The 14252-nt window shown below is 37.3% G+C and overlaps 2 protein-coding genes across 7 annotated transcripts; one reads left to right on the forward strand and one right to left on the reverse strand.

Annotated features, from left to right (window-relative positions):
• Positions 1–881: 881 nt before the first annotated feature.
• On the forward strand, positions 882–5548 carry LOC110795643 (ATP synthase subunit gamma, mitochondrial). Its single transcript, XM_022000668.2, has 9 exons — positions 882–1116; positions 1798–1841; positions 1957–2109; positions 2951–3064; positions 3179–3309; positions 4164–4286; positions 4367–4486; positions 4777–4898; positions 5104–5548. The coding sequence occupies exons 1-9, from the start codon at positions 1019–1021 to the stop codon at positions 5171–5173; spliced, it is 975 nt and encodes a 324-aa protein (XP_021856360.1). The 5' UTR covers positions 882–1018; the 3' UTR covers positions 5174–5548.
• Positions 5549–6545: 997 nt separating this feature from the next.
• LOC110795642 (octanoyltransferase LIP2p, chloroplastic) lies at positions 6546–13089 on the reverse strand. Of its 6 annotated transcripts, XM_022000665.2 has the most exons (6): positions 12764–13089; positions 9473–9625; positions 8637–8794; positions 8257–8521; positions 7617–7767; positions 6546–7158 (listed from the first exon to the last, which is right to left on the reverse strand). In XM_022000665.2, the coding sequence occupies exons 2-6, from the start codon at positions 9521–9523 to the stop codon at positions 6809–6811; spliced, it is 975 nt and encodes a 324-aa protein (XP_021856357.2). In that variant the 5' UTR covers positions 9524–9625; positions 12764–13089; the 3' UTR covers positions 6546–6808. The 6 variants fall into 6 exon arrangements, with proteins under 6 accessions (XP_021856357.2, XP_021856358.2, XP_056684292.1 ...); XM_022000666.2 differs by lacking the exon at positions 9473–9625 and having other exon boundaries at positions 12764–13087; XM_056828314.1 differs by lacking the exon at positions 9473–9625 and having other exon boundaries at positions 8257–8540; positions 12764–13087.
• Positions 13090–14252: the final 1163 nt, after the last annotated feature.

Consider the following 14252-nt stretch of genomic DNA (forward strand, 5'->3'; position numbering starts at 1 on the left):
ATATCTACTATTGATTTCAAGTTAGAGTAGAGCTTGAGTAACTTGTACCATATTGCACGCATAAGGTGTACGATAAATTTATTGTATATCGGGATAATATTTATCCATTTTTTTTAATAACTTTTAACATGTTTTGATTAACTTTTATGCTATAAAAATATTGATAAACGTTTTAAAGGGTTTAATGATTACCTTTATACATTATTAGTGATTTTGAAAGAATAATTTTTGTTAAAATGAAAAAATGTATCACTAAAAATAGAATAACATTTACATTATATCGGTGTAATTTTTAAATATTTTGAGTTAACTTTTATTCAATATATAATATGGGTATTTATTGTACATCACCTTTAAATAAGAATTTGTGCTTTTACGGAGAAATTTATTTTGTCTTATAAACACCAATGTGTAATTTTTTTTTATACAGAGTAATACTCCATCCGTCCCGGAATACTCGATCCGATTTGACCGGCACAGAGTTTAAGGGACTTGAATTGACTTATTTAATTTAATAGGTGGAGTAGTTGATAGTGGGGGTATTATTTTAATGTAGTTAGTGGGAGGTGGGTTAAGAGATGGGGTTGGGGGAGAGTAGGGGTTGAGTAGGGGTTGAATTTTTAATTATTTTTTGTATGGAGTAGAGGTAGGTGGGTTAATAGGGGTGGAGTGAGAAATAATATAATATTGTTATAATATTTCCATTTTTAGAAACATGTCAAGTATTAAGGGACGACCCGATAAGAAAAACATGTCAATTATTCCGGGACGGAGGGAGTAGATTTTAAAAAGTTAATTAAAACAAAAAAGTCAAATTGCTAAGTTGAGGCATGAAACGACGACGTATAAACTCGGATTGCCCCTCCTAGGCAATACAGAGCCAGTGTGCTGTGTGTATGCGAAAGACAAGAGGAGCGAGAGACCCAAATCCCTAATTTTTTCTTCATTCACTTCTTCCCTCTACCAAACCAAATAAGCTAGGGTTTCAAATCCCCCAATCTTCTCGAAGAATTCAACAATGGCGATGGCAGCTTTACGACGTGAGAGCAGGCGTCTTACCTCCATCGTTTCGCCTAATCCGATCAATGTTCTTCGCTCCTCCCTCCTCTCTTCCGAGTACGATCTCCATCTCTGTCTGCTCATTTGGATCTTTATTCGTGGAATAGTTATTTATTTGATGAAATCGATCGCCGCCATTTAGAATTAGGGTTTTGATTTTAGGGTGGTGGGTGGGGTTGTCCTGTTGATTTCCATGGTATATTCCTGTTCTTAAATTTTCCATTTCGTGATTCGAGATTCGTGATTCGTGATTCTATAATGAAACATTATTGGAAAGTGAAATGTTAAATGTTGTTGCCAATTTTTAAAACAATGTTTTATGGATGAATGGCATTTGTATTCAGGTTAATTGAATGATGGGTTTTAGAAATTTGATCCAAAAGTGGTTTCACATGATTGCATATAATTTTGAGTGTTTGGCCTATAAGGATTATGTGAATGCAGTGTTAGGGACAACCATTTGATTATGTTCAAAAACGTTTTCTTTTAGAAGTTTTGATGACCATCATTAAAGGAATTCTTCACGGGGGGAACATTTGGTCATTTCCAATTTGTTTGTACTTCGTATTGATATTGGCTGACAGTAGGTTAACAATTTTATCTCTGAATACCACTATCAGCTGTAGCTAGTGGGTTTTGATTCCGGAAGTAGATAGTTACTTGGGACTGAGAAGCAATGTATGGAATTTGAGGTTTTTTTATGTATTTAATTTGTTAAGTCTGGTATTTATTTTCCAGGGAGCAGACATCTGCCGGAGTTCGATGCATTTCAACTCAAATTGGTGAGTGTAACTTGGCATATGATTAATATGGTTTTGCGATTGTCACCCTTTTGCCATTTGATGTTATTGAGTTTTACCTATGGCGTCATTATTGTTTTATGGATGATTAATGCAGTTAGAAACCGTATGAAGAGTATTAAGAACATCCAGAAAATCACAAAGGCTATGAAGATGGTTGCTGCTTCAAAGCTGAGACAAGTTCAAACAAAAACTGAAAATTCTCGTGGCTTGTGGCAGCCTTTCACAGCACTTCTTGGGGACACTCCGAGTAAGGAACTTCATTTGCATCTATCTATGGATTGTTCAAATTTCTCAAGTACTGCTTACCCTACATTCTGCAGGATAGTTGATATACCCAGTGATTTGAATTGAAACAAAAACTCAGCTGTCCATTCCTGAATACTGCTGTTCTTGAATGGCACTGTTGTACAATATTCACCTTTTTTTTTACATTGTCATTGTTCATTTTCCGCATATTGTATGCGCATTCTGCTCTGGATGTCTGAATCATAGATGGTACTCCGTATTCAGTAGTGTAAGCGATAGACTTGGTTGATTTATGTTATAGGATCTGATTGTCTGCTAAGCCTTTTAGGGGTGTTTGATAAGATTATTGACATATTTGTCTGATTATTGTCTTATTTCTTTTGGATTGACTTGATCTTAGCTCATCTTTTTTATCCTATGTGACTATGTGTGTTGCGTTCAGTAAGGGCGATTGTCGACTGAATGTCATTTCTTAGCCTTTTGGTTGGGGTCAGAGTGTCCTTGGTTTCGGGTTCAACAGCATTTGAATTTAGTTTAGAACAGCATTGCAAAATATTATTTTCTTATCTATTCCTCGAGAGATGGTCTCTCCTCCAATGTTTAAGTGTATTAAAGAGAAAAAACGTAGAGAGAATAAAGTGTCTGGGTGGGTGTGGCCTCCCAAACATGAGAAACTCGTAGAGAGAAGAACGTACATCATTGGGAATATATTCCCATTTCTGGAAGTTTATACAAAAACACTAAGTGGAGAGTTTAATAACTAATACTTTCCTGCTTGTGGTGATAAGTTGCCTTCTTCAGTTTGTAGGCTGTTTTCATTGATTTCTTTATTGCTCTTGTAGGTGTTTCTGTGAAGAAAAATGTTGTCATTGCAATCTCTTCTGACAAAGGTCTCTGTGGTGGTATCAATACCACCTCAGTCAAAGTAAGCAGAGGTGTTAAGAAGCTGAATGATGGTAATTATTGTTGCCCTGGGTACACCTATAATATTTTTTTTTTTTTTCCACTGCCTTTTTAGCTTTGATCTGATGTACTGATCACTAGTTATATAAATTGACTCGCCTCTGCAGATCCTGAATCAGAAACAAAATTTGTTATCTTGGGAGAGAAAGCCAAAGTACAGCTGATTCGTGGTGATTCAAGGAAGGACATTGAGCTCTGCATGACTGAGCTTCAAAAGAATCCTTTGAATTTCACACAGGTTTTCTTATATCTACTCTTCTGTTCTTCTCTCCCGAAAAAACTGCAAATAATTAGCATGTTCACATTTAATCAGCTCATGACTGTATTGTTCAGACAATCCTCTCGTGTCATAATTTATTGAATCTTGTCGCTCTCTTTAGAATATCCTGCATTTAAGCATTTTACTCCCTCCGTTTTTATTAAAAGCAACGGTTTTACCGGCACATAGTTTTAGGAGTGTAGTTGAATTGAGTATGATAATATGTAGGTGGGGCTAGTGGGTGACTTTGTTGTTTAAGAAAGTGATAATGGGTGAACTATTTATTGTAGGAAATGATGGTGTGAGTAAGAACCATAGAAGAGAGAGAAACATTAAAATATCTTGGAGTGGGAACATGAAAAGAGAGAAATAATATAAAAAAAATGGTAGAAAGTTTCAAAAATAGAAACTGATGCACTTAAACAAAAAACGGCCGATTATGGGAAGTGATGCCCTTATAAAAGGGGAGAGAGTAATATTTTGATAATGGAGCATATTCCAAAATCTCTATTAGGAAAATATTTTATTGTTTTCAGTTCTTCAGCTTCCTATAACGTTTTTGGACCGTGTATAGCTACTTATAACTTGTCTTGAAAAACATATCAGTCAGCTAGGATTTGGTGGTACTTAGAGTAAAATGTCGTGGGTTTCGGTTAATGATGGCTTTCTACTGATTTTTTCTGTATCCTGTCTAGCTGTTATGGTGGTAGGAAATGTTGTGAGCTTAAGTTTATTACATTTTATGATCTTGATAAATAGGTATTGGCCACTAGGATATGCTATTTCGGTTTTCCATGTCAACTGTTGAATGATCATTAAACTTTTCTCTATAGGTGTCTGCACTTGCAGATGATATCTTGAAGAGTGTGCAGTTTGATGCCTTGAGAATTGTATTTAACAAGTTTGGCTCTGTTGTGTCATTTGTGCCAACAGTGGCAACTATCTTGTCTCCCGAGGTACTATTTTCAGCCGAAGGACGAATTGCTTTTTTTATTACTTTTTTTGGTACCTGATTTGAAGCTGTTTTCCTGTAAAGATTGTTGAGAGAGAGTCTGAGGCTGGTGGCACACTAGGTGAACTTGATTCTTATGAAATTGAAGGTGGAGAGACGAAGTCAGAGATACTTCAAAATCTTGCGGAGTTCCAATTTTCTTGCGTAAGCACTCTCATAGATGGAACTCACTTGCCATACCTTGATAATTTGAATCTGATTTTGAGAGAGCACATATAGGAGTTTATTTGTTAAATTTGGTCCGTAATTTTTGAGATGAAGAGTTTGTATGTATAATGTCCAATAAAATATGTATACTGTCTATGCACCTTTTTTGTCTGGAGTGATTAAGAAATACCCTCACATCCCCCGATATTTCCTTGACCCGTTTTTGAACTCTGATTGGTAATTTGGTATCTTATTGACTATTGATTTTGGTCTATTAATTTTCTCAGGTATTGTACAATGCTGTATTGGAAAATGCCTGTAGTGAGCAAGGTGCTAGGATGTCTGCCATGGACAGCTCAAGCAGAAATGCTGGAGAAGTGCTTGATCGTCTCACACTTACTTATAACAGGTTCAGTTTCTCTCATTGCATAAAAATTCCGAGTGCTGTTTGTGGACTTGGGAAATTGAAAAGCAAACTTTTATATAGTTATGTTGCTGGTTTTGGTCAAATAGTAAAAATACCTCACAAGATAATGGAACTAAACTTACCAGTAGGATATTTCATTGATTTTCCCATTTCATGTGGTTGATCTTTGGTTGTGATGGTGTTACAGGACCCGTCAAGCATCTATCACCACCGAACTTATTGAAATTATTTCTGGAGCATCTGCTTTGGAGGGCTAGATGAGAAGAAAATTTCTGTATTTTTACCTTTGACGTTGACGAAATAAGATTGTAGTTGGAATATGTTTCATCCTTTTTTGCTGCCCCTTGGGAAGGAGTCCTGGGTATCGATATAATAATATCCCCAACAAATATTTTTTGGGAACATCAGAAAGCTTTTTCTTCTTTCTGAGGGGTCTTTTTTAATTTTTTGGATTTTGGAAAATTCTTATATTGTGGTTGAGGGTTTGTGCAAAACAACCAATGTTCTTGTACCGGCACATACTTCTGATGCGCTTGCTTTGTAATTTCCCTTCCATCCTTGGCAAATATACTGTATCAGACTTGTTTCTATTGGTATCTAAAAGGGCACATTTTTGTTGTTTTTGCATTCAACTGAATTTTGCAACTTTGCTCTGGGCCTGTATGCATGCCATTTGACACACTCGACTGGTTAATTCTGGGTAGTGGAATAATCCTGAAAGGGACACTTAAATCTCTGAACTGTCCTTTCCATTACACTTTCCCCTCCTCTCTTGTTATCTTTATACTGGGTTTGAGACGAATATTAAGCCGGAGTTTGTGATTCTTTCTGCCATTTCAACTCAAATGCATGTTTGCTTGAAACAGTCACTGTGATGGCAGGCACTGGGCAGATGTATTACCTTCTCTATTCTAATCTGCAGGTCTTTTCCCCTTTCAAGCACTTCCGTTTGGTTGGGTGTAAAACATTTTCAGTGTAAAACGATTTTTATAGAAAACAATTTACATTGGAAAACACAATTCTAAAATTAGTTTTTCGTTGTTTGGTTCCATGTAAGAAAAATGTTGAAACGAAAGGAAAATGAAAGGGAAAGTAAGCAGGTAGTGAAAGTGGTGTACAAGAGAGATAAGGAAGGAAAACAGCTTTCCCTTCATTTTGAAGGGAAAATGATTTCCACCATTAGAAGAACAATTTTACACCTAGGGAAAATAGTTTTACACTCCTTTGTAAACCAAACAACCTCAATTTTGGTGACCGATAGGTCTCTTTGTTGAAGATCAAACTTAGCACTTGAGCCTATATATACTACAAAATAAATGGAGAGTAGAAGAGCATGGCTAAGGTTCAATCCGTGGACTAGGGACTGTGGTGTATATAGAGCATGGTGCACCAAAGAACATATGTGCATAAGCAAAAGAACATGACACTACGGCAAAAAAACATATGAGCATGGTGCACCAAGCAATAACACAGTACTTGATTTTCAAAAGCTAAACACTTGATTCCTAAAAGCCGTTTTAAAAACAAACACAATTACGTACATAGTAGTATCAGAAGTGCCCTATTTATCCCGACCATGCCAAAGAATCGAGGGGTCTGATTGATGTAAGGAATAATTTATCAGAAGTATAAAGCGAGAATTAGAAAATACTACTACTTTTGTGAAGTCTCTTAGTTACAGGCTTACAGCAATGTATAGCACCATAAAATGGTTCATATGAATATATGATGTTACAATCTACTCCACTACCTGGTGTAAAAGCTAGTTAACCCTACATCAGCCCATCCCTGCAGCATGGTTTTGCTTTTCTCGAAATGGAACCGTAATTTTTCAGTCACAACATTCCTTCAGATATACCAATTTTCTCCAAGTGAATACCATGCACAACACCCTAGTTACCCAAATGACTCGAAGGGTTTTCCTCTATCTGGAAATATGATGCTGGCCGGGATACTTTCTCAAGTTTAAGTTGGAATACTTCAGAAAATTCCTGAATCAGTGATTTATGGGCCATTTTGATGAGTAGAGAATCATCAGCACCGAGGTGATCCATGGTTGAACAATGGCGGGATGCTTGGAGTTCTCCAAGTAGTTGCTTAATGCTTCCAACTTTACGGTCTCGTATTCCACAAGGTACAATCTGTAGAAAGGGTGTCATGTCTATAGAAACATTCAGAGCTAGTCCATGGTATGCAATCCATTGAGATACACGTATCCCAATTGCTGCCAGCTTCTGGTTTCCTGCATTAGACGTGAACAAATAAAACTTGAGAGAAGATGAATAATGCTAACATATATGACATCTAACTTAATAATACTACTTGTCCGTATTTTTGAAGGGGCTTTTCACAAAATTCCCTGCTGAACACTGTAAAACAGCATCATGTTATGAATGTACTTGAAGGTAACTAGGAATAATTAGACCATGTCAGTTCTTCACCCATGGCACCTATATTTCGGAGCTAATTAGATGGAAATTCTATAGAAATCGTCATGTAAATGTAAAGCTATGCTTTTAATAGATGATTGAAAAAGTTTTGAAAAAGACCAGACTAGAATGATGAACAATCATTATGCATCTTAAAAGTCTAATGAGCAGCATCTCGTTTGGTCATAACATATATTGCTCATAGATGATGGGTGCACCCTATTGATAAATGACCTGGACAATAAGGTGATTACGTAATAATGATACATACCAACCCAAACACCAGTGAAGCCCTTGAGTCGAGACGCCTCAATGGAAAAAGTTGAGAAAAGAACACGAATCACCACCTCCTCAAGAGCCCTTAGGTACCAATGAAGATCCATGTTGTGATTTCGAAGATTGATAATAGGGTACATAACCAGCTACAGTTAAAGGAATTAGACATAAGAGACGAAGATGATTTCAATTCAAATATTAATTACAAAAGAAAAAAGACAATACCAGATACGTATATAATGTCGAACTTCAATATCAATATGTTTGACCTTTCATGTTGAAAGTTTGAAACCAAATACACATGCAGAAATGTGCACAACTCTGCATATTCTTAAGTCTGATGTCTATTACTTCCGGACTTTCAACAGAAAGAATATATTGCAGTCTCATTTCCTCTACATCTACACATTATAATCCATGTTGCGATCTTAACAGAGTCGTTATAGTCCAAAAGTGAAATCTAGGTAATGTGGTTCAAATAAGTAGAAGATGAATGCAAGATGCATAACCATTGTCAGAAATGATAACTATAAAGCACATCGCACAAAATGCACATATTCAGTAGTCAAAGAAACTTCAAACTGTGCAAGAAAAAGTTAAAGAAAAAAACACGGAGTAAAAAAGAGAAAATGCACCTGTCCAGGTCCATGGTAGGTAACTTCACCACCACGTTCAGTTCTAATAACTTCATAAGGGGGATCTTCCATATTAAAATTCAAGAAGTCCACAGAGCTACCAGTGCCTAGAGTATAAACGGGAGGGTGTTGCAGCATAATTAGAGTATCAGGGCACTCTTCATTTCTCTCAATCAAAGATTTCTTTTCTTTAACAATGGCCTTCTGCAAAGCCCACGCCTCACCATAAGGTACCAGCACATTGTGTAGGTCAATATATTCACACCTGTTGGATAATGGTAACACTACCAATTAAGAAACAATGTTAAACACCAACAAAATTTATCCAATAAATACATTAAGCTCTAAATGAGTCTTGAAAGTGTTTAATTTGATCTCACCTTTTCCACGTGGAGCATGTTGACAGGCAGTTTTTTCTAAACGAGATTCGGTTGGGTGTGTATAAATGACAAGCATAAGAATCCTGGTTATACTGACGTTGATAGTGAATTGGGTACATTATTACCGAGTCAAGCGTTGCAGTAGCCATAGCAGTACACTGTCCCGATGATAAGAGGAACTTGATCATAATCATTGACAGATTGAACCCACAAAATCAAGTTTGAAACAAAAATATGATCCATTTTTACAAAATAACCCTCAAGGCTCAAATTCAAAGGACTACGACCATTATTTGAAATCCAGTGACATAGTTTACTAGCGCTGGACAGTCAGTGGCGGACCAAGGAATTTGGTAATGGTAGGGCACATATCGACCTGTTTAACCAAATACTACAAAAAAAACATTCAAACTAATTTTTTTTAAAGTTTGAGCTATTTGCATACCATGAAAAAACAAAGTATTCACCAAGATGTAATACTCTATTTTTCCTTTACGGATGGTGCATATTGATCATAAATTGTGACTACAAAATAAACATATGCATTATGATTTCCCAGCCAAACTTCAACAATAACCAACAATTAACAAAATGTATGTTATTTTCCTGACCGACTTCAACTAAATTGATCAATTTCCTCATTGTCTTGTTCTTAAGCTATTATTTGAGAACTTAAAATTGGGCAAATACAGGTACTTTTAAATTGCAAAAATTATACAGCTTGAATATTTGAACCTGTTTTCAAATTATAATACGCCGTACATAATTGCACAATAAATATACAAAAATAAGTTAATTAGAAATTTTAATTGAAAAGTTACTAAATAGGAACAGACCTTGCTAGTTGCTCCGTCGACTACCGATACCGGCCGGGTGCCGGCAATCATTAATGTCGTTTCTGACTCAACCAGGGGGAGTGGTTTCGTGATGGTGCGTTGGCGCTGGTGCGCCGTGTGCCCACGTAGTCCCAAGTCCCAAATCCCCGAATCCTAGCAAATTCACAAACTTAAACCCTAATTACCTAAGAGCCCGTTGGGGAACTCACATTTCATTTCAAATACTGAATTTCAATTTCGGAATCACAAATGACAAATTTCAATTCCAATTCCCCCGTTTGGGAACACTAAAACTTGATTTCTAGAATTTGAATTTTACTAAATTACTTACTCATTCATCCATCCCTACCCTCCTTATACACTAGTTAAATGGCGCCCTTATATTCCACAAAAACGCCCTAATTTATTCTACCCTTTCCTATTCTGCCCTTACTAATTTACCACACTTCATACTCTTTCTCTTGAATTCTCTCTCTTCTTTTACCATCTTTCTCAATTATCCAAAGCATACCCGACCACCATCACAGCTGCTGAAGCACCGCCACAATTCTGACGCAGTAATCAGCACGAGAAGCAGCCGTCTACCACTCACTCATCCCCACTGCCTCACCAATCTCACCCACATTATTCCACCATGCCACCGCCTAAGAGAGCCACTGCACCACAAAACCATGTCGGCACCTTAAACGGTTATACCCCTAATCCGTCCTACTCGTCGGACCTAACTTTTTGACCCACTTGGTTGATGGCCGCACATTAGCAAGTGCATAAGAAGTAACTTAGTTTGTGGAGTTTGTACTTTTGTGAATATTATAAAACTACATCTAAGTGAGTGTACACCAGTGGAGACTAAGTTAAAATCAGCTCAGCCTACGGGGTAGACTACACAAAAACCAGAGCATCCCATGGAGTACACTCACAAAGAATAAGTTCAATCATTGTAGTATTCTAAAATTTACCTTAGTTCAAAGCACTTTGGAATTACCTTAGTCTGGACGGAATTACCTTAGTCTGGACCAGAGGCGAAACTGCACCAGATCCAGTTATGCCCATGGGTGACATTCATTATTTGCTAGTTTAAACCATGGGACTGACTTAATTAGGGCTAGTTCAGCCCTTCACAGTTTTATTCCACTCTTTAACACAGGAGGCCAATAGTGATGGGCAATAGCGCTCAACCAACAATGCTTCCTAGCAGTAGCAAACAACCAACATCGGTGCCTAACATCGGTGGTCTGAACGACGCCCAACATCAATGGTCTGCAAGAATGGAACGACGCCCCACATCGATGGCTAACAGCGTCACCCAAAAACAGAGGATATAGCAACAGTGGCCAATGTTTATGTGTGTGCAATGGAGGGTGAGGTAGAGATAATATAGTCTCGCAACCGAAGACGTATGGTAGTGCTGGAGCAGTGAAAGACTAGGTGAGGAAAGAGAACATCAGTGAATAATAAATGAAAGGAAGGTAATTGGGAAGGGGGTAAATGGTAAGGGTAGGATAGGGAAGGGATGGTCAAATAGGGCGTTTTTGTTTAATTTTAAGGGGTTAAATAACAATTCACATTTTTAAACAGGTTTTCTTTTTTATTTTAAATAATGGGTATGTACGTGCATAGCCATGTTATATGGTGGGTCCGGCACTGAACACAGTGGATCAGGCATGTTGAAACAGAGGTACATTAAGATATCAGAACCACCACTACACTAGTTCAACTAAAATGATCCAACTGAAATCCAACTTAGATCTACAATGACCTAGTTATTATAATAAACTAACATTTAAACCGAATGATTTGTGACAACATTGACAAGCGTACAAGGCGTTTGATTTGGGGTGGAAATGATGAAAAGAGGCGAATACATTTACAGTCAGCTCAGCAAGCAAATTCTGCCTTCCCTATCAATACAGGTGCGTTTTTGCGAGCTAGAGTAGAAGAAACCTGGAATGCAGCGTATGGTGTTAATGACAGCAACGTATCAGGTTCGAAAGCTAAATCAGAAATCTTTGTAAGACGGTTGTCCCCCCCCCCCCCCCCCTCCTAATTGGGTATGCTTCAACACGGATGGGGCCTCAAAGGGTGCACCAGGGGCTGCTGCTGGAGGAAGCGTTCTTCGAGACAGCAGAGGCATATTCATGCAAGGCTTCACGGCCAATTTTGGAATTTGCTCGGCATACAGAGCAGAGCTAGCAGCAGGGAGATTGGTCTTAATCTAGATCGAAGCTTGGGAATCAGGAAGCTAATTGTTCAAATGGGCAACAAGGCTTGTATTGAAGTGCTCAACAATCATGTTTACCAAGCTGGAGAATGCTACTACATTTTGAATAATTGCCGCAAGATCATTGGCTCACGGGAATGGGAAATTCACATCAATCATTGTTACCGTGAAGGAAATAAGGTGGCCGATAAGCTCGCCAATTTAGGGGTTGTCCAAGAGGAGAGGGTTGTGTACTTTGATGTGTCTCCACATGAGATTATACAAAGCTTCTTCAAGAGGACATGGCGGGTGTTACTACACCCCGTTAAGTTGCTTAGCTCTGCTTTTTTCTTATTGTACGAGGCTTGCCTCTCTTTTGAATCAAAAAAAGGAAAAAAAACTAACATTTAAACGACCCTTTTAACAAAATCACCCTTCACTTAACCAGCAGACAATGAATTTTCACGATCAACCTGTTCTGAAGGCAATTTTCTCACCACCTATGTCAGCTCACATAATTGAAGCATCAGTTTAACTTTATAGACCAAAACCACAAAAACTAATAAGTAAATTTAGCTTTCTACCTCCATTTCCTTAGATCAAAGATCACTCGGACTACTTCTATAGACCAATACTAGAATCTTATTGTTCAAACCTCAAAGAGAAACCCTTCCAATTGAGTCCTCTGATATAAAGTCAACTTATAGTAATAAAAATGGCAATTCTATGATACAGAGATGCTCAACAATCGCATTACTAGGAGTCAGGACAACCGAATCTAAATATACAATTCCAAACGTATATTACCCAAAATGCAAAATCATAATTCAAATACGAAATATCAAATCTAATTGAGTTATCAGAAATGCCACCAATAACTGTTTATTGTGTACAACAACCATCAATTATAATTCTAAACAACACCGAGACCTTCATATCGTGATTCATGAAGATCAAAACTTGATATATTGAATAAGAATAACCACCAATTAATGCAGTTGACAAACAAATTAACATGGTGGATTACTGAAGCATCAACAAACAAAGAGGAATAGACTAATTTTAAAATTCGATTTTAAAAAGTAGGATACCTGAAATCGAGAAGGGGGGGGGGGGGGGGGGCGAGTTGGCGCCTGGGAGGCGATCCGACGTCGGTGTAGTGGGCGGCGATTCGACGACGTTGCGCACGGTGCAGAGGTCTAGCGTTCTCTGCCCTGGCGCGGCGCCCTGTTGACTGCTGTTCTCGTGGGGTGGTGGTAGCGATGGTAGTGGTCTGAGCCGGGTCTCTCCAGCGGCAGTGTTAGGAGTTGTTTACTGCCGGACTGGTGGTCTGGTGCGAGTAGTACCAGACTGCCTGGCTGAGACAGCGAAGAGAGTCGAAGGGGAGAGAGCAAATTGGATGGTACCGTACGGGTGCACAATAACCCGTTCCAAAACCAGATTGGGCCACTGCCCACTGGCCCACTGGGGTTAGGGATTTGAATTTACATCATACGGAGTACGTATCGTACATTCGTATATGCTTTCAATTTTAAGCTCGTGCGATCGGTTTTGTACTAATCTAACTAGTGTGTGATCCGGGCGTTGCTCCGGTTTCTTACTTTTATTCGGGTTTATTTATTTTGTAAATATGTGCACATATAGATGGAATCGTCGTCGACATCAAATGACATCGAATTACGGTGGTGACACAAGATTAATGGTTGATCAACAACCTTCTCAAATATGAAACCCCAAATTCGAAAATCAAAACAAAGTTAGATACTTTTCTTCATAATTAATTGATTTATTACACCGTTTTTTTATTTTTAAGGCTTAAGCTAGAAAAGTAATAATTGTACATTTATAAATTAAGTAATCATTCTTTTTTTCCCTTTTTTTAATTCACTTTTATTTATTTAATGTATTATTTAACGTCAAAAGAATATATATGTTTATATAGAAAGATATAACATAAGTTGTGGTTGGCTAAGATGGTAGGAAGTGTGACTTTTAACAAAGAGGTTGGGTGTTCGATACTTGTTACATGTTTTTGGTTGTAATGACATGTCATGATACTAATTAGTGGTGACGTGGCGTAATGAGGAGAGGTATACGTGACACGTATACATTCTTAAGAACGCCTTTTAATATATTAGTATAGATACTTCCTCCATTTTTTTTAATTGCATCATTTGTGATTTTGACGTTTGCCAATGCACTATTTTAACCATTAATATCTCTCATTATACATTTTTAAAAATTATAAAAATTTGATAATTTGAAAGTATATTTCGAGACGAATCTAACAAGATCCCACGTGAATATATTTTTCCTTACATATAAATCACAAAAAATAACTATATAAGAATATGTGAATAGTGCTAAAACCAAGATGGTGCAATTATTAAAAAATGGAGGAAGTATATATAAAGAGGAGTTTTTTCAAGAGCATTTACAACGTCCACGTAGGATTTCCACGTTATCATATATAATTAAATTATTTATTAATTAATTAAATAATATTAGAGTCTTACCATGATTGACCACTTATGATAAAGATAGATTCCAATTAAAATTTATCCTATTTCTCTTTTACCT

The sequence above is a fragment of the Spinacia oleracea genome, chromosome 5 (genome assembly GCF_020520425.1).
Source record: "Spinacia oleracea cultivar Varoflay chromosome 5, BTI_SOV_V1, whole genome shotgun sequence".
Taxonomy (NCBI): Eukaryota; Viridiplantae; Streptophyta; class Magnoliopsida; order Caryophyllales; family Amaranthaceae; genus Spinacia; species Spinacia oleracea.

What these genes read in the sequence shown, in the direction of transcription:
- LOC110795643 (XM_022000668.2), top strand. Translation starts at nt 1,019, where the DNA reads ATGGCGATGGCAGCTTTACGACGTGAGAGCAGGCGTCTTACCTCCATC. An exon ending in ACTTCTTGGGGACACTCCGA is followed by an intron (nt 2,110 to 2,950) that starts GTAAGGAACTTC and finishes TTGCTCTTGTAG; the next exon opens with GTGTTTCTGTGAAGAAAAAT. An exon ending in CAACTATCTTGTCTCCCGAG is followed by an intron (nt 4,287 to 4,366) that starts GTACTATTTTCA and finishes TTTCCTGTAAAG; the next exon opens with ATTGTTGAGAGAGAGTCTGA.
- LOC110795642 (XM_022000665.2), bottom strand. Translation starts at nt 9,523, where the DNA reads ATGATTGCCGGCACCCGGCCGGTATCGGTAGTCGACGGAGCAACTAGC. An exon ending in TCGACGGAGCAACTAGCAAG is followed by an intron (nt 8,795 to 9,472) that starts GTCTGTTCCTAT and finishes TCATCGGGACAG; the next exon opens with TGTACTGCTATGGCTACTGC. An exon ending in CCTACCATGGACCTGGACAG is followed by an intron (nt 7,768 to 8,256) that starts GTGCATTTTCTC and finishes CTTTAACTGTAG; the next exon opens with CTGGTTATGTACCCTATTAT.